The sequence below is a fragment of the Miscanthus floridulus genome, unplaced genomic scaffold (assembly GCF_019320115.1).
Source record: "Miscanthus floridulus cultivar M001 unplaced genomic scaffold, ASM1932011v1 fs_786_2, whole genome shotgun sequence".
Classification (NCBI taxonomy): domain Eukaryota; kingdom Viridiplantae; phylum Streptophyta; class Magnoliopsida; order Poales; family Poaceae; genus Miscanthus; species Miscanthus floridulus.
Window position 1 is genome coordinate 42,577 of NW_027097270.1, and position 19,013 is coordinate 61,589.

General features: G+C 47.8%; 1 protein-coding gene, 1 long non-coding RNA gene and 1 pseudogene across 21 annotated transcripts; 1 reads left to right on the forward strand and 2 right to left on the reverse strand.

The window, feature by feature from the left end:
- Positions 1–2,082: 2,082 nt before the first annotated feature.
- Positions 2,083–4,028, forward strand: LOC136533095 (uncharacterized; annotated as a pseudogene).
- A 1,830-nt stretch (positions 4,029–5,858) lies between these two features.
- On the reverse strand, positions 5,859–13,174 carry LOC136533099 (uncharacterized). Of its 20 annotated transcripts, none has more exons than XR_010778387.1 (10): positions 12,366–13,174; positions 11,890–11,983; positions 11,196–11,293; positions 10,837–10,961; positions 10,634–10,703; positions 10,324–10,499; positions 10,205–10,231; positions 8,874–8,951; positions 8,003–8,745; positions 5,859–6,383 (listed from the first exon to the last, which is right to left on the reverse strand). It is a non-coding gene; the product is annotated as an uncharacterized lncRNA (long non-coding RNA). The 20 variants fall into 20 exon arrangements; XR_010778394.1 differs by having other exon boundaries at positions 5,859–6,187; positions 6,274–6,292; positions 8,003–8,073; positions 8,641–8,745; positions 8,874–10,499; XR_010778389.1 differs by having other exon boundaries at positions 5,859–6,194; positions 6,274–6,292; positions 8,003–8,073; positions 8,641–8,745; positions 8,874–10,499.
- A 541-nt stretch (positions 13,175–13,715) lies between these two features.
- On the reverse strand, positions 13,716–15,063 carry LOC136533096 (fasciclin-like arabinogalactan protein 1). Its single transcript, XM_066525665.1, has one exon. The coding sequence runs from the start codon at positions 15,061–15,063 to the stop codon at positions 14,062–14,064; it is 1,002 nt and encodes a 333-aa protein (XP_066381762.1). The 3' UTR covers positions 13,716–14,061.
- Between the last annotated feature and the right edge of the window lie 3,950 nt (positions 15,064–19,013).

Genomic DNA, 19,013 nt, shown 5'->3' on the forward strand with positions numbered 1-19,013 from the left:
AAAGGAGGACCTAGCTAACTTGGCTTGCAAGCTACGCCGTCTTGTGGTGCATGTCTAGGCATGGTTGTCGTCACGGTCCTATGGCCACGTCGTGGCATGGTGTGGTGCGGTGCTATTGTGCTGGCCGTGGCGGCACTGTAGGCACAGTGGTAGTTCGCTAGCCGTCCTATACGACATGGTCTCCGCCATGGTCTTCATCATCGCCTCCTAGTTTCCTGGTGCATCGTACAAGAGTTGGTAGCTGCCCCCCGGTCGTCGATCACCAGGTTTGCTTGTGGAGTTGGTGGCCACGATCCTGGGCTCCAGGATTGTGGCTCCCGCCGGTTTGGATGGACTCCAAGTCAAGGCCTCCATCAGTGGATCTCATCCCATGGTGGGTAGGATTGTACATACGTCTTGTTGGTCCGTATTTGGACGGTGGGTCGCCGTACTGACAGTCATCGTCGTGTGGAGTTGTCTTGTCCGTGCTGTGTGGTGCAAGGATGGCGTCTGACTGGACCAAGGGGAATGTTCCTTGCTAGGTCAGTGTGGCGTCCTTACCCTTGTCAGGGCATGCATGCCTGGCTGTACTCGACCTCTCCCGTTCCTCCTAGGACTCGAGACGGTCGAGAGGTCATGAGTCTTTCTATGCGTCGTGTGGCTAAGGCGGAAGGGAGAGGTCATGGCCAACCCTGGCCTTGGCGTCCGGCCTAGTTCACTTGGCTCAGCTAGACCTCGGTCGTTTGGGCCTTCACTAGCTGATGTATCGTGGGTCGTTCGGCCTGCTAACTAATCGATGCCTTAAGACACCTGGGGATCATGACATCGACAGGCGGACTATGAAAAAATCAAAGGAAGAGACGATTGGATTGACCTTTAATGTACTCTTGTTTTCTTAAAATAATTTTGTATTAAGAAAAACAATGGGCAGCATATAAGATTTAAACTATCTTATATGCTGCCCATTATTTTTCTTAATAATTATTAGATCTTTGAGTGTCTTTATTCAGAAAAACAAACCTGTTTTGCTGTACGATGGCCAAATTTAGTTTTGGACGTCTAAATGGGCATCTTGCTGGAAATACACAAGCCCATCTTCTCGCTTCCTCTTCTATTGTTGTTGCTCCACATTAGCGCCGGATGCACCATGGTCGCCCGCTCAATGCACCGCTACCACCACTGCGCACCATGCACATCGCTGCCCAGTCCGCCCGCGCCTCAGACGCCACCAACGGCCAGTCCCTACGCCTCCCATCCGCCGCGAGGTTGGCCACTCCGGGGCTAGCATGAGCTCGAAGATCCGTGTCTGCGTCACCCAAAGCCCCACGCTATGTTGGCGCTTGGAGCCAAAGACCTATGCCTAGCCGACAGAGCACCATGACACAGATCGGGGACGAGTCGGCCCTTAGTTTTTTGTGGGATGGGCTACGCGGCCTGTTCGCTTGAACTTATCAGCTGACTTATTAGCTAGAATCTAAAGTATTTTTCTCTCACAATAAAACAGCTTCAGCCAGCTTATCAGTCGGCTTTAATACCAGCCGAATAGGCCAAAATCTAAGGGGGTATACTCTCCCTGTGGACTGGTCGCCTCCGTCCAAACACTTTTAAAATAAGGATCAACTGAGCCCATTACTGATCATCTCTGGGACCAAACACATGCGAGTACTCCCTCCGTCCTTCATTCAGAGGCATAGTAGCATTTTTCTCCGAGACCAAGGAGAACTTAATTGCCGTAACCACCAGCCGCAAATGCCGCAAAATCCCTTCGTATCCCACGCTGACCGTAACTCCCTGCGTGGCTGCATGCAAAAGCATTCAACGCTCGTGCAACGCCGGAACGCCCGCGACCACGCTTGTCCGCTCCCGTGTTTTTAGTTTCAGTTTTGCAGTTGAAAATTGCCGCGTTTTGAGTTTCAGTTTTGCTGTTGAAAATTACCGCCATGCATAAGAAATCAAATCTCCCGCTTAAGGTTTCAGGGTGTTTAAAATTTTCACAGTTGCCGCGCCTATGAAGCCTCCACAGTTCTATATATACCCTCTCCTACAACATGTTCTAATCAGCTCTCTCTCTCGTCAATTCTCCTCTCCCTACCTCTCCAATCCATGGCGCCATTAGGCTATGATCTCAACCAAGAGGCACCCCCAGATTGGGACAATCCAATTGACTGGGAAGCCATCGGCGAGTGGGAAGGGCCTGCACATGCTCTCGTCTACAACTTTGTGTGGGATGATGGAAATAATGATGCCGCTAGTTTTCAAAGATTCAGTTTGTTTTGTGCCAAATATGATTCCGCTGACTTGTTTTTTCCTCTGCTTTTCTAGTTGGAGATCATGACGACGATGCCGACGACCATGGCGCCCAGCAAGGAGATGCCAACGACCATGGCACCCAGCAAGGAGATGCCGACGACCATGGCGCCCAGCATGGTGATGCCAGTGACCATGGTGCCCAGCAAGTCGATGCTACGAGCAATGCTTTGGATCATGGAGGAAACAATAACACTGGAGAGGGTAAGCTAGCATTTCTATCATCAGCATCTGTTAGCTTCTTTGTTGCATGGTACTGTAGCATGTTGCTTTCATGCACGTTGCATGAGCATGAGCATGACCATATTATACTTTCACGTTGTACTACCATGTTCTTTGTTTTAAATTCGATTTATCTTTGTAGCTTCTGGTGGGAGACAGAGGAAGTTCTACACCGATGACATTAAGATGGCTATATATTGTGATTTGTTAGCCAAAACAAAACCACCTATACTACAGCGTGGAGTGAGTAAGGAAGTTGCACAGAAATACAGTGTGACTCGTAGAGTAGTGCAGAGGATATGGCGAGAAGGACAACTTGCTGGTGGGATACATGGTGTTAAAAATAAGTTGGTTAGGAATTGTGGTCGCAAACGAATTGAGATAGACATGGAAGCCATAAAAAACGTGCCTTTGAAAGAGCGCGCAACCATCCGTGATCTAGCCAATGCGCTCGGTGTGTCTAAAAGCGCACTTCATAGTCGTTTTAGGGAGGGTTATTTCCGTCGGCACACAAATGACCTAAAGTTTAGTTTAACAGATGAAAACAAGAAGGCACGAGTTAAGTACTGCTTGTCCATGCTCACAAACAACATTCCAAATGCTCCCACGTTCAAACCAATGTACAACATCATGTAGATCGATGAGAAGTGGTTCTATAGGACTAGGCGTAACCAAAAGTACTATCTCGCCAATGATGAAGAAAGACCACAAAGAGCGGTTAAAAGCAAAAACTTCATTGAAAAGGTCATGGTTCTTACTGTGGTTGCTCGGCCTAGATTTGATGAGCATGGTGTATGCACCTTTGATGGGAAAATTGGCAATTTTCCCTTTGTCTACGTAGAGCCTGCAAAGAGATGGAGCCCCAATAGAGATAGAGGTATGACATGCATATGTACTTAAAATTTTCCCTTTTCTATTTAATTTTCTCTTTTTTACTTAATTTGGCTAACAAAGGGTATATGCTTTCTGTAGGTGTCATGGTAACAAAGGCCATGATGTCTGTTACCATGGAAATTAGCCGGCAATTCCTTATCAACAAAGTCCTCCCTGCAATAAAGGAAAAATGGCCAGCCAAAGAAAGAGGAATGCCAATATTCATCCAGCAGGACAATGCCAGGACTCACGTTGCTGTAAATGATCCAGCATTTGTAGAAGCTGCCCAAGCAGATGGGTGGGACATACGGCTAACATGCCAGCCACCAAACTCACCCGATCTTAATGTGTTGGACCTTGGTTTCTTTGCAGCAATTCAAGCGTTGTTTTACAAGGGAACTCCAAACAACATCGAAAAAATTGTGGAAAAGGTTGACAAGGCATTTCGTGAGTACCCTGTGGATAGGTCCAATCGGATTTTCCTAACACAACAGAGTTGCATGATGGAGATCATAAAGCAAAATGGAGGACAATATTACAACATCCCGCACATGAAGAAGAAGCACTTGGAGATGACAGGCAACCTTCCAATTAGCTATGAGTGTCCGATGGAAATTTACAATCAAGCATTAGGATTCGTTGGTTAAACTTGCTTCTTTTGCCATGATGTTTAGAGTATCTTTTGCATGGGTAGCATCTGTTTACTTCTTTCCTGTTAATCTTAAGCTAGTCATGATGTTTAGACGATGCATGTTTAGAGGGACTTTTGAAATGAATGCATGAAGAAATAGATAGACATAAGCACTTCTAGGTAGCATCAGCGTTACATGCACTCTTACTACTGCTCGGTTACATTGAACCAAAAACAACTACTCTTGTTGTTCGCCTACACTGGTTGAATCTTGAATATCAGCATCACTCTCGGCCATCCATATGTGTGCAGGGAGCAATACAGTATCGCCATCCATCTTTAGATCGTCGATGTTAGGGAAAAGTACCTTGCAGTCAAACTCGTTGAAGCCATAGATCCATGATGTGATCTCATACTCACTATGTATGAGACCACAGCGAGAGCATGGAATCCTGATGCCGCGACGGATTCGCCACTCCTCACGATCGATGGTAATGAGCTCGCTCTCGTCCTCGGAGTCCGGCGCCCAGTTGAGACCACGAATGAGCACCGACGAAGCGACCGCGCCCTTTGCCGGCGAGGCGGCCGCGCCCTTTGCCGGCGAAGCAGCTGCGTCCTTTGCCCGCGAGGTGGCCGAACCCTTTGTCGGCGAGGTGGCCGCGTCCTTTTCCAGCGAGGTGGCCGCGCCTTTTGCCGGCGAGGCGGCCGTGCCCTTGGCCGGCGAGGTTTCCACGTCCATGGCCGGTGCTTCTCTTTCGTGGCTGAGTACGCAAGCGGGAGGGATAAAATAGGAAGTGCAGTTGGGAAGGGAGAGCTACTTGCATGCATGCATGCAGCTGATACTGGAAGCGAGGCATCGCAGTTACTACGCGCGAGAATACAGGACGTGAGCGTTGGCTCCCGATGCACCCAACGGCTTAGGCGCCAGTGAATTCACAAACCTTTTCCCAAGCCAATACGCCTCTGAATGAAGGACAGAGGGAGTATTTGCCAAGCATTGGCACAGGGAGCTTGGGCCCACAGGCCTAGTTCTAACGTGGCGGTCTCCCAGGTTCTTTGTGACGACTGTACTGCACGGCGATTCGGTAAGAGCAAGACTAATAATACAGCCGGCTTGCTAGCTATAAGGTTCTTTGCAGCCTTCTCTCAGCCCACTCATACAGTAGTTAGCTGTTTACAATTAATACATGGCCCACTTGTCTCTCTCACAGACTTTCTTGGTTCTTGTGCCTAAGCCAGCTGTAAGCTTACAGCCCGCTTCTTCTCTCTCCTCCTCTCTCTCCTCCATCTCAGCATTTATTGTGTGTTGTGTGGACGGACGGACATGGACCGACAGTGCAAAGTACTTCCCTGCACCAAAAGATGTTTGGGCTATGTTGGGAGGATGACACGGTGGGCGGTGGCAGGCCCACCGTTTCGTCGGTGGCGCACTGCTCACTTTCGTGCTCCATCGCAAATGATCGGGGCCAAAAATAGAAGCCCCAAGAGCTCACGAGCGCTGCTCGCTCTTCCGCAGTGCTGCTGCTGCCCGGATCGGCCTCGCTTTTGTCCTCCTGGCCTGGGCAAACACTTGCTTTAATATTACTGCCACACTAGTAGATTGGCGCGCGCATCCGCGCGCCTGTGTGGCTGTAAATGGAGATTTTATGTAACAATGGGCGCGTTAGAAATCTGAGTGAACTGAAGTATAAAGTTGAAAGCAGTTCAATGTTCAAGTGTGCAATACATGTATGAAACGGAACTGTTCCATTGATTTAGTATATTATGAATTGAAGACTTAGAAAAAAGTCATCTACCCCTGAATCATTTATCCTTTACTCATCCTTGACACAACAAAGCAGTACAATGAAGTAAAGCTAGCTAATCTACATAGAAGAGTCTATACAATAGTAGACAATATCCTGGTCATACACAAGGCCCTCAGAATATGTTCAACCAGCTACACAAGCATATATCTCGCTTACACTTATGGTTATGGAGATCATGGTGGTCTCCTCTTCAGCCTTTTTGGGATCAGTTCATGGTAATCTTCTTTAAGACTCCCTTGGCTAAGTGCACAAAAGGATAGAAGAAGCTGAGGAGCCAAATTATACATAGGTAAAATTGAACGCAGATGTTGATCAATGGCAGGCCATTTGTTTGGGGGCTTCAATGTGTGGCCTCTTAATGAGCAGCCTGTGTCCTACAACAATAAATAATGGATGACTACAACGTCCATAATCTGTGTAGTGTTGACGTTGTTTAAGATCGATATGACGAACCGGACAAATTGACATCAATCTGAAAATGAAGAGCAAGCAAATCTGAGATGTTAACGCCATTGAAGTGCACCCTTAATGTGTTAGCTGTCTATGTATATTGTATGTATACCCTACAAAAGTAAATAGAAATGGCAGTAGATACCTATGTCATGAATAGAACCTAGAATTGTATATGAAACAACACTGCTAAAAAAAATCAATTTCCCATGTGGGCAATCTGATTTGCCTTTCTATCTGCAAGGATAGCTTGTCAAAAACTTGTCTTCTTAACCGCCTTAGAGTCTTAAGCAACAGGTCAGAGTTCCTATGAATTCCATTCGAATCCAAGAGGTTTTCATTACAGAAATTCTTAGTATGTTCCTCTAATCAGTTACATCATCAGTTAACTGAGCCATATTATCTTATGATACGTGTACTGTATATAACATATCAGGCACGGATCAACAAACTACTGGTGCATCCAGAATATGGAGAAGGAAAAATAAGGCAAAGATGAGGTCAGTAAAGCAGCAAAACAGCACTAAGCAAAGCTTTTTTTTATGGACACTGCATTGAACCTTAGTGGAACTTACTTCGATATAGACAAGGTTCCTCCTTTGTAGCTTCATTACTAATCTTTTCTAACTGTAATTTAGAGGCAGACATGGCAGCACATTCTTTAACCAGTTGGACATTTTAAGTGAGAGTGTTCAGTGTAGTTGAATGGTGCTCATAACCAACTATATTTAAGATTAACTGGAAGCTGCAGGTTCGGCCTAACTATTTTGCAGGAGTCACGCTGTTGCAATTAGACCTCTTTTTGCATAGTAGTGCTGTGAGTTCGTCGCTGTGAGTTCGTCAACACGAGTTCATAAGGAAATAAATGGGAAAATAAATTATTTATTACTTTTTCCCCAACCGTGACCAACAACAGCATCACTGAAACTATAAAGATTCTGTATTGTTTCCAACAGTCACCAACAACAGTTTTCTAGCAGCAGTTCCATTTATGACTATTATCTAAACCGAACTATAAACTGTAGAGTCCACTATCATCATCATTAGTTGAATTTTAAACTAATAACTTCTATCAATATCTGTAATTACTACAGGCAAAGCTATATATGCAGGATGATCTGCTTGATTTCCTATTAGCACCAAGCCCATGATTGATGGCTGAAACTTAACAGAGTTTATCAAACTTGGTGGCCCTTTCAGTCCACTTAGCTAACTAAGGTTCCTGAGGTAGTTATCTATCTACATGCACACATATTCTATACAACATGTTGTAGGAGTGTCAAATATTCGTAAACAAACTAATCCATGAGTTCTAGGATCTATCAAAGTCAAAGGCAATGGATTCTGATGTCCCAATTATTTAATAACCAAACAACTCAACTGAAATACATGGAGTACGTAAATTTAGAGCAACAACTAATGTTGCTGATGAATCGATCATCAGCTGACTTCCCCTTATCTAGCATATTTTCTTAGAAACTATGCCCACAAAACATGTGCAGCTCGGCTGTAGTTTGCAAACATCATGTGAAGCAAAACGAAACACAGAGATAAGTTAGAAAATAAGTTCAGCTAGGGAACTCATACTCATTTATGTTGTACATCATTTTGGGATAGGGACCAGAAATAGGAAGTTGAAATCATGACGTATGGAAGCAAACGAAAGACCTCCTATTTGGAGAACCAAAGACACATGTACTGAAGTAAATTAAAAACAATAAAGAAAATTAACCTTTAGGCAGCAGAGTAGCAGCTGACATCCGTGATAAGCTAAACAAACCTTGAGCGGTATAGAGGAGGAAGCTAGAAAATAAAATCAGGAGCTCATTAGACCTGTATTTATGAAAACTCTAAACATTTCAACTATAGTACTGAATTCGAAGCATATGTGCTGTAGTAGCCGACGATTTTTTGGAAATGTTGTCGCTCGCAACAGAACATTGATTCAATTATCATGTAATAAAAACGCTATGCATGGCAACTGAAAAACCAAGTAGATGTTGGTTCTGTCCTGCATGGAATGGCTAGCATGTGTGATGTAATAAACTGGAATGATTGTAAGGTAATATAATGCATGATAAAAGAAAAAGGCCTTACAGCTGTTTGACTTTATAGGACAAATAGAACAACGATGCATAGTGGGTCCCTTAATGGCAGCATGGTTCATTCTAGATGGTCAAAATCCTATAGCTCACATTGACGCAAATTTGCAGGAAAGCAGTGAGCTATAAATAAACAATAGTGGTATTGTTGTACAACTATTTATACAGCGTATATGTTGAGATAAGTCATAAGTGGGTCGGCAGCGGCAAGGAGCATGTACTGCACGATAGTTAAATAAGCATATTTGGACCAGCTCAAACTTGATACCATCTTCAATTAGAGGAACTGGAAACTGCGAAATCCAATAAGATATCCAAAACAATTTGGAATTTGATTCTGAATATCTTCATGCCATCTGAACACATATTACACCTTATTTGAACACAGAAAACAAAGGAAAGGACATATATATGAGTACATAAGTAGGCAGCATTTCGATCTATTATTATGAAATAATCTAAACTAACATCTAAGGAAGGCAGAGGAAGAGGATAACATACCAAAACGATGAACTGAACCCTAGGTGTCCTCCCGAGGATTGAATAGGTGTTCCCCCTGGATGATTAAGGGAGCCCAACCTACAAAATAGAGCCATATTAGAATTGGCGTTGAAAAATATGATGACACAACAAATCTCTTTTGATTTCATTTTGTGCATTTTTTGAGGTAAAGCTGGGCAGAGCTAAATGTACCTGTTATCCTAAACTTAGTTGATATATATTCCTCTTAAATCTAAAAAAAATAGAACACGAGGAAAAGCGTCGAATCTAATAAATATAGGATTCGAATCCTAACAGAAAGCATGATACGTTTCTCGATCCAAGTTTGATTGATATATTAGTGTCAAATCTCTTATTGGACGAGCCATTAAAAAACTTATGACAGAGTATGTTTCTGGAAGAACCATTGAAAAATTCAAACTGGCAGAGCACTTGTCCATGAAAAGGACCATGGCACTATATGTATGGTTAATCAAAAGAAATGAGCATATACGGTAAGAATTTAACATCAAAGAAACCGGATAACTTAGAATGGGCTACAAATATCATCAACCCGAGACCCTGATAAGGAAAAGAACCTGCATATCAGCAGGCATAAATAGGATGAGACCACTATATTTAGTCAGCTGCTGATGCACCTGATAGGAACTCGGACTCTTCCCTGCTTAGGGCGTAGGTTATTGGAGTGGGAGATGGGAGGTCGTGGCCTGAACAGGGAAGAACGGCGTTGGGGCGCCGTGATCTCGCGTGAGAAGAATAAAAGCTACGGCTAGGGCAAACTCCCGGCTCCCTGAGGGAAGCCGGAAACAGTTATATTGTTTCTGCCTAATTCCACAATAATTGTCTTACAAATATTTATAGTCTCTTGCTAATAATAATTTATAAATAACTCCTTCCTAATATTATAAATAATATAACTATGGCCCTTGGGCCCTCTAATGCCGGCGTCTTCTTAGCCACGATTGGGCCTCCTGCGCTGATAATGGATGCCGGTCATAACATCACCATTTAATGGTACAAAACTAATGGAAATGCATACCACTTTTTATCTGTATGAGCACCTTTAGTTACTCAATAGAAAGCAGAAGCGGAACCATAATGCAATTATTCCATAGAAGCACACACATGTTTCATTTCAGGATTTTCAATTTTATACTGAGAAAATCTCCACCACCACCTTGCTCTAGAAAAGTTAGATCCTGAATTCTCTTTAGGCCCAAGGTATTGAAGGCATAGAATAACGAATGGAGGATATGAAGTAATTCTTTTTTTTTATCTAGAATGAGTTTTTTAGTAACCTGCACAGTATACTATGTTGCCTCGTTACATACCTGTGCCTGAAGAATCTGCTTGCAAACCTAGCCATAACAGTAGAAGAGTCGACTCTGAAGTCCTGTTTTTTTATGAACATTCGAAATACACTGAAGGAAACTGGAGAGGGGAAAAGTACCTAGGCGGTATCACAAAGGAGACCTAGGTTTAGAAGGGGTGCATTCATGGGACTGCCTGATTCATAGCTGCAATAGCGCTACTTATATTGGCGTTTCCGTTGTATGGAATGACCAATCTTTAGAGGAACAGCAAACACGGCGCTACATAATAACCTCTTATATAAGTATATATCCCCTGAAAGAGTAGCAAACCAATCCTTTGGTAGCTGAGTTTGAAACATTTGGTAGTAAAGCGATCCATTGCTAGCTGATAAAAAATCCTCATTATATATGAATTCAAAAAAGAATTCGCATGTAGGGAAAATATACCAGATCTATGCACACCAATGCAACAAGAATTGGCTTCGTCCATGTTCTGAACTTTGATCCGTAGTAGGATCTGTACGATGAAGAGACAGCATACATCGGTTAGGCAACAACAATTCTCCAATTGGCCAAAACTAAAGGGAGTAATGGGCCAAAGAAAGGACAATTTAAAACTTTGATATAGGTAGGCACCAACAATTCTATACCTAATCCATATGCAAGAGATTTATTCACGCTGATATGCATGAAGAACAATGTGCTGTTCTGTCCATCTCAAAATGCATAGCGGAAGGAAGAACTTACGAAGCCAAGGAGGAGGCAGATAGGTCACCTGTTGATGGACATATTCGATGTTGTTAACTACATTTTGAAGAGGAACTACCGAATAATCACATTAGGATAATGGAAAACAACAACAGTGGGGTCTCATTAACCTACTCTTGATTGACTGCGGGTGTACAAATATTTCAATGGTGTTCATGGGAGGCTGTTAGAGTGAGGAATAATGCTCACACTAAGGATGAAAGTACCAAAGAAAAGGGAAAGTGGATTGGAAAGCACATGCCTTGCGGCAAAGAACTCTTATTAGTATCGCGTCACCATGTTACAGGAAGACACATTGAGAGAGGACCAGCTGTTCCTTGCGTTCCTGAACTCATTAACCTGAAAGAATTATTTACTATGAAATACACAAGAACAGTTAGGTCATATAAAAAACAGCAGCTGAAAATAGGATCATTTCTGGAAATGGGAAAGAAGAGATGAGTGTGGATTTAAGGGGAAAAAAGGCGCAGTGAAAGCTGTAGACTTTGGATCTACAACAGCAACATAAAAGAAGCAAAGAAGAGAACAAGGGCTTGAACTGCATCTTTGTAGCAGAAAATCAGGGACCAAAGATGAGTCCTATTTAATCCGCAGACCGTGGTAACAGCAACACAACATCCTAAAACATAGAATATTTCTATCCCATCCCACAAAACCATAAATGTATGACACGGTTGCATGAACTCATCTATCAGCTAGCGAGACCAAACCCAACAACAGTAGGTTGTTTACAAATTGGGAAAAGAAACCAAAGAGATCGCAAAAGAGCAAGCCCATCATGGTAAATACGAGGAAGAGATGCCTTTTCTATGTGACCAAGAAGCAAAGGTTACATAGGAAAGGAAGTTTCCATTTCCTAGATCATGAAAGATGCTAACCATACATATTGTAAAATGATGAAATAATTTAATAATCAAGCAGAGTGGGGTGCTTACAGGGATTATTAGTCTGAGAGATAATTGTTTAATGTTTTTGTATACAGTTCTCTATTCTTTGTCGGAGTTTCTGTCGTGGATGGCTGTTGAGGTCCTGCAAGGAAGCATATATAGGTGGATTCAGTTTATACAAGAGGGAAAAGAAAAGAAAACTGGACTGCTATGATCACATAGTGCATATATAAGATCAATCTGAACATTGCGAAGCAAGGTTACAGTGAAGCCCAATGACAAAATCAAATAGAAAGATTGACTTTGAAACATGTAGCGCGTTACTAAATCTGTAAGCACAACATCTGAACTGGTCAATCTGGAGCCAAGCTAACCGTGAGGCTGCAACCTGCCTGGCTTACGAAAGCAAACCTTATTTAGAAATAGCTCTATCAAATTAGGAGCAAATTGCCTCTCAAATTGGGGAAAAGAATTGGAAGCAGATTCGCTTTGTATTTGCACCGGGAATATAGACAAAATCTCACCAAAAATTGATAACTGCAGCAACAATTTGGAGCCCCCGCCAACAATTTGGAGCCCCCGCCATACCTGGCCGCAGCGCAGGCGAGCAGTGGCGCCAGTGCACCACCGACGCCGGGTCATGGTCAATCCGAGGACGGCCAGCGATGGAGACGCGAAACCCTAGGCCGGCGTCATCACCGCGCTGGGGCGCGGCCAGGCCAAGTAGAGAGAGGGAGGAAGGAGGCGGAGGAGGAGGGGCTGCCGGCGCGCCACCCACGTGGGGGAAACGGGGCGATGCGGTACCGACGGTAGAACGTACCAGAGGTGTTCTAGGGGAAGGTGTAACACGCAGGGGAGCGCTGGTCAGGCACCGAAGCAGCAGACGACGCCGAAAAGCAGGATCCGCGCGAAGACGACGGGAACCGAGCAGGACGGCGAGGCCGCCGATGCTAGGGTTTGTACGGCCGGGCGGCGGACGGGGAGCTGACCACAGGGGAGGCTGTCCACCCCCGCACCCCACGCACCAGATCGAGGCTCACTGAGCCAGATCCGGCAGGCGAAGGACGGCAGCGGGCAGACACAGGCGGAGGTGGACGGCGTGTCCCCGAGCGGTAATGCGGTGGCGGCGAACAAACCCGAAACAAGGAAAGCGCAAGAAGAGAAAGAGAGGGAGCAAAGCAGAGGGAGCACCCGAGGTGCAGGAGGAAGGGGAGGAGCCGGCGGCGCTGGTGGGAACGGCGGGAATGGCGGGAAGCGAGGCGGAGACGACGACGGCGCGAGAGGAGAAAACGGACAGGACAGAGAGATAAGACCAAGCTAGTTTTTTCCCCCCTTTTTACCGTGGAGGTCTGCTGCACGGCGAGAATCAGAAGCGCAGGATGTAGAGGATTCTAACGGAAGCGGCTATAAGCACTGTCGGCCATACGATGACAGATCGGACGGCGGTGGCAATTTCGGGCGACGTGGAAGGCGGTCCTGCCGGAGGAGCTGGCCATCTTTTTGGCTTTTAAACTCCACTTGTTGGTTGTGTAGTAGTACTTTTGGTGTGTGGTTTGGGTTGTTTGACCTGCGATCAGCGTCGAATGAAATGGCATCCACCGACAACCGGAGACGCAAGAAATGAATGCGCAGGGGGCGGCACTCGCTTCGGAGCCAAGGGAGGATCCGGCGATGCATTTGTTTATGTGCTCCGATGAAGGCCGTACCAAGTCAGATTTTGTTAGGGAGATTTGACCAAGAACGTTAGAAATTGGGATACCATACCAGCGATGCTAACCAAGAACATTAGAAAACCCACCAGAAGCTCGTCGTCGTCAGAATCAGCAATTCAATGCCCAGACTTGAGACTTCACGCTGTTCGCTGATGCTGTAATTTGGTTTATACTGAAATATTGTAAGATAAAAAAAACTATTTTACATCTCAAAAGTAGTTATGAATAAGCTCGAGCCAACAGCGCATTCACTCGTCCGTCAAAAGCAAAAATACAAACACCTCCTGATAAACACGCACTGAGCCTCACTCTAGTGGTAACCAGTAGAACTAAAAAAACCAAGAACAGAAACATCTAAACCGAAGCACGAATACACTATTTTCTCCCGATCGAGAAAAAAAAACACAAACCTCGCAAGCACGCCATCACAACCACGATCATACGCCAAGTCGCCAATGGATCATCACCGGAAAAAAACGCAAAAAGAAAGCCCTTCGTCCATCGATCGCTAAGCCAATGCTGAGGCCACGGCCGCCGCCAGCGCGGCGGCGAGCCGCCACCGGGCGCACGGCGCGCCGGCAGCCGCGCTCTTCTTGGCGTCCTTCTGGTCCACAGGAGCCGCGTTGTCTTCCGCGGCGGGGCCGGGCGCGTCAGCCACCGCGGGCGGCGCGTGGCGCTGGCGCGCGGCGGTCTTGGTGGGCGCGTCCGCGGCAGCGTGCGCGGGCGCGGGGGCCGGCGTCGGCGCCGGCGCGGGCTTGAAGAGCTCCACGGGCTCCACCACGGCGCTGATGACGTAGATGGCGAGCGGGTCCTTGTCGACCGCCGTGGACCTGACCCGCGCGGGCGGCGCGCCGCTGCCGGCGGCCGTCCTGATGGTGACGACGTCGCCTTGGTTCTGCACCGTGAAGTTGAAGTTCCGGGCGGCGCCGTCGGTGGCCAGCGTGTTCATGGGCCCGTTGTTGGACTTGAGGCTCCCCAGCGAGTAGTGCACGGGCACGGCGTGGAACAGCAGCAGCTCCGCCTTGCCGTCCGCGCTGAGGTTCCTGTACTTGGGCAGGAACGCCCGCACGGCGTCGTCGGAGGGGCAGAACACCGTCATGCCGCCCTCCACGGCCGACTGGTACGTCGACGACGCGTCCGGGGACGCCGCGATCAGGTCCACGAACGCCTTGCACCCGCCCTTGGCCATCTCAGCCGTCACGTTCGGAGGCGCCGGCGGCGCCGCTGCCGCGGGAGCCTTCGCCACGGCCGGCGCCGCTGGCGTTGTGGTGGTGGTGGCTGCGAGGGCGAGGAGGAAGAGGGGGAGCGCGGCGGCGCGGCGGAGGCGGCGCATTGTGCGGGGCGAGACCGTGGTGCGGAGTGCGGCCGGCTGGGCGCGGTGCTGTGCGCCTGTGCGTTCGCGTGGGAGTGAGGGGAGTGGGAGCAGGATGGACAGTGGCGTGCACTTAGCTCTGTGTGTAGCGTGATGCCACTGCCCCCTGCTGCTCAAGTTATTTGCATGGCATGCCATTGCTCCGGGGTTTTTTTTTCTTTGCACCAGGTTATTGATCCTCTGAAGTGAACAGTCTTTTCTTGTCCCAGTCCTACCATATTTTCCTCTTTCGTCTTGATTTTTGGTGGAGAAGCAATGTGTTGCTGATCTGTGCAGCACCATCAACTGCCATCAACAATCATCCCACGAACGGATGAACCCAGTGCATGCATGGTTAAATTTGTCCGCTTCTTGGCTCTAGCTAGCTGTGCTGTGCATGTAGGAGTACTACATGCTATGGTATCCTTTTCGAGCATGCGAAAATAACAATCGAGAAGAATGATGACCGGGCCTTGCTACTGGTTGGTTATAAACCGTGAGCGGCGGCCCCACAGCGAGCGAAACAAAATTCACACGCCTACTAATTGCGTGTCCCCTACCTACTCCTGTGTCCTATGATAACGCTATCCCCGCATCAATTATTTTTTTTTTGAGAGGAACCGGGTTTTATTTCACATATGATATAGTATTACATTGTTTTCCTTGCAACGACACCCCTGAGAAAAAACAAAAAATACATTCAAGTCCTTGCAAGATCTCCCAGCCCTCTTCGTCGTCGGCAACCGGATGAGCCACACATCGAACCACCGCTGCATTAAGAAGCAGAGGAACTCGCCGAGCTCGCAGCTTGAAACCGACACCCTTCTCGACGAAGATACTTTGGCCCCGTTCGGCTTGCTGAATTTTGGCTGAAACTGACCGGAAAAACACGGTTCTAGCTAAATTGTTGTGAGAGAAAAAACACTATTCCGGCTTAAAAAACAGTGCCGTTTTTAAGGTAAGCCGAACGGAGCCTTTGTAATTTTTGAATGGCACAACAAACCGCATATCAAACCTGATACGCACTTCAAACGTTTATACGGGCGTAGTACACGGCCTGCCTATGCAATCCATAGGCTCGCACTGGCGAAAATGATTTCGTTCCCAGGCCCGGGCCGGGACAAAGGACATGAAGGGCAAACAGTACGTTGATAGCTAGCCATCCTAGCTCCTCCGTTCCTCAGGGGGGGGAAACATCATTCTCCAGATCTTACTTCCAACAGCTGCAGGCAAACTGCGCTTTTCATTGGAACCAGGCTTTACTACCTTTGAAGAAGCTTCTTTTATTTAGTTTAAGGTGGCGGCGTAGCACGAAGGGACATGCATGTAGCGCCTAGCCCTAGCGAAACGAATGCCGATGCATCCATCGGGTTTGCACCGAGTTTTCCAGGGTCAAAAGGTCATATCTGTCTGTAGATCCACTCCGTGGCTTTCTCGACGGCCGTCAACTGCCGCGGACACAGGTCCCAACCGCCACCCAACGTCGGTTGGGGATGGGGTTGGAGCACAGGAACAGAAATGCCATGAATTACATGTAACGTGTTCCGTGTTCTCGCGCCATCTTAATCTTAACCAAACAACAACGTTTCAGGTGTCAGCTGCCGATCGGCATCGACCAATGTAATCCGGCTGCTGAGGCCCCCTGGGCGGTGCAGAGTGCACGTGCCGGCGTCACTTTCCGCGGGATCCCTGGCGATCGGCGACGGTGAGTTGAGCCGCAACCGCGCTAAAGCCCAAAAAGATCCGATCGAATCCGATGCTGCTAGATAGCTTGTGTGCCCGGCGAAACCAGCTGTGGTCTTGAGGGATTGGCACTTGCCACTTTGGCAGCGGCCCGGCCTCGAGGTGCCACACGGTGAGGACTGAGTTCATGCGGTTCGAATCGGTCCGAAACGACCGCATTTCCCCACCGGACAGCGCCTCCTGCCGTGACCCCGGAGGTGGGCTGCCACCTGCCAGGACGGGCTTTTGAATCCAACAATGTATGTGGAAGCAAGGCAACCACCAAAACCATGCAGCAGCAGCAGCAGCAGCTAGCAGGTTTGCTGCCTTGGGTCAGGATGCGAATCACGCGGGCACGTGCATTCGTATTGTCTCATAGTGGCCTCAAGCCCTTCAAAGACCAGCCCAAGAGTGGTTTCCTAAGCATGACATAGGGTCATGGTCGCGGTGGGTTGTTCTGTGCAATTTTAGGGAGCGGTTGCCTTCTCTGATCACATCATGGCATAATGGTGCCCACTCACAAGCTGTTGTGTGCTGCGGAACGTGGGCGCAAAAATCAAAATGATATGGAAAGAGTGGTGACAAGATCCTAACATACAGGTATGTTAAGCCTTGGATCCAATGGTACTCAAACGAAGAAGACCCCATGTACGACCCCTGTAATATCACTCAGGGGCTAGGAGGCTATGCTTGTCGGGCACGCTCGCGTGTACCATCTGGTAGAGAGACCCGGCCAAGCCTGACTTGACCGCAGCATCTGCCAGGGGCTTGAGGCTTCCTCGAACTTGGGCTCTCGATCTACGGCACCTCTAGGCCTAGCCCTTGGCTCTAGCCCGGCTAATGATGTTAGCCAAGGCCCAGGCACAAGAAGACAAGCCCCGCTACCGATTACCAATTACTCTTGCTTGCCTCTACCAATTACTCCCCTGACAGGGTCATGTCCAAGGCATGACATAAGAAGACAAAGCTTCCCATGGCCTCCGAGGGTCAAGGGCTCCTGAGCCCGTGCGTCCACCCCTAGAGCTGATCTCCTTCGCCACCAAGAAGACTCCAGAAGGTCTCACACGGGGGAGGCCAGTCCAAGCCAACACCATCTGATATGCAGAGTCTCAAAGTAGAGTAGCCCAACGACACCTAGGATTCTTACTACAAAACAACTTGATGGTCCATGGCCCAAACTAGGATAAACCGTTGCATCTTCTTTGCATAATTCTTGTGTTCCTGAGTCCACCCAAGCCACCGGAGACCCCGTACTCTAACACAAACTTGAACAACATGCTTGCCATGGTTTTGACCCCATGACAACTAGGGATGTGCGTAGCTTACTTGGTTCACATCGCTGAGTGGCGATCGTTGCTCTGTCTTCCCTCCGATTGTTTACCTGCTTTGCGGGGTTTCCCAAGCTATTTGTAAATGTAAGTGAATGTGTGTGCATCTCGAGCACCCGTGACGGTTATAAATACACAAGAGTGGTACGGTGGGTGAGGCATTCGCTTTGAGTCGCCTGCTCCACCACTTCCCTATGTCTTGCTCTTATGTGTTCGGTGCTCCTTCTCCACCAACCGAAATGGATCGCGGCAAGCGGCCCCTGTAGGGGTGTCGGGTGCCAATGGGGCACCACCATCTCTTCGTCCTTGCCTATGCGATCAGGGGTAAGTGCATTCGGATGATATTCAAGTTTCAAGCTTCAACCTGTATTGATTGTGTGTGTTTGTCGGGCTGCCTCCCATGCCATGTCCAAAGGGGCCACCAGCACCGCTCATGCCATGACCCCGCCCATAGGGGTGTCGAGCTCATCGTCATCCTCCTTGGATGATTGGCGTGAGTTCTGCGAGCTCATCCATGGGGCAAACGAGGCCCGCCAGTGCTACTCTAAAGCCACCTGTGAAGTGAACCAGCTGGAGTGTTGTCTTGACGTAGTCAGGGTGGCCCTCGAGGCGTTAGAGAGGGAGACCACCACCGCGTAGGCAGTGGCCGCTGAAGCCCAGGCCCGCATCATGGGTAAGGGTGCTTATTCGTCTTGTTGTCCTGTTCATTGCTTGCCATTCCTAATCTTCCTATCTTCTTGTTGTCAGCGTTGGTGGAGCAGCTGGTGGCCTCTTGGCACAAGACAGAGGGAGCTTGCCTTTCAGAGGTTCTCCTAATGGAAGACTGTGAATGCGTGGTGGTGTGGCCAAAGTCCAACAAGGAGTCAGTGTCGCCCTCATCACCCTATAGCTCTGCACTGGCCAGGACTTCCATCGGGTGGCGCCTGGGTTCCCAACCATGCCAGGCAGGAGCGGGCGAGCTAGTCGGTAATTTTGCCACTGCTATGACTGCTGTTGTGGCTGCCATAAATGTGGAGGACATCCTTCGCGTTGGTAGCCAGGGACCTTAGGTTGTACCTA

Excerpts from the sequence above, each read along its gene's own strand:
- LOC136533096 (XM_066525665.1), bottom strand. The coding sequence starts at position 15,063 with ATGGCATGCCATGCAAATAACTTGAGCAGCAGGGGGCAGTGGCATCAC.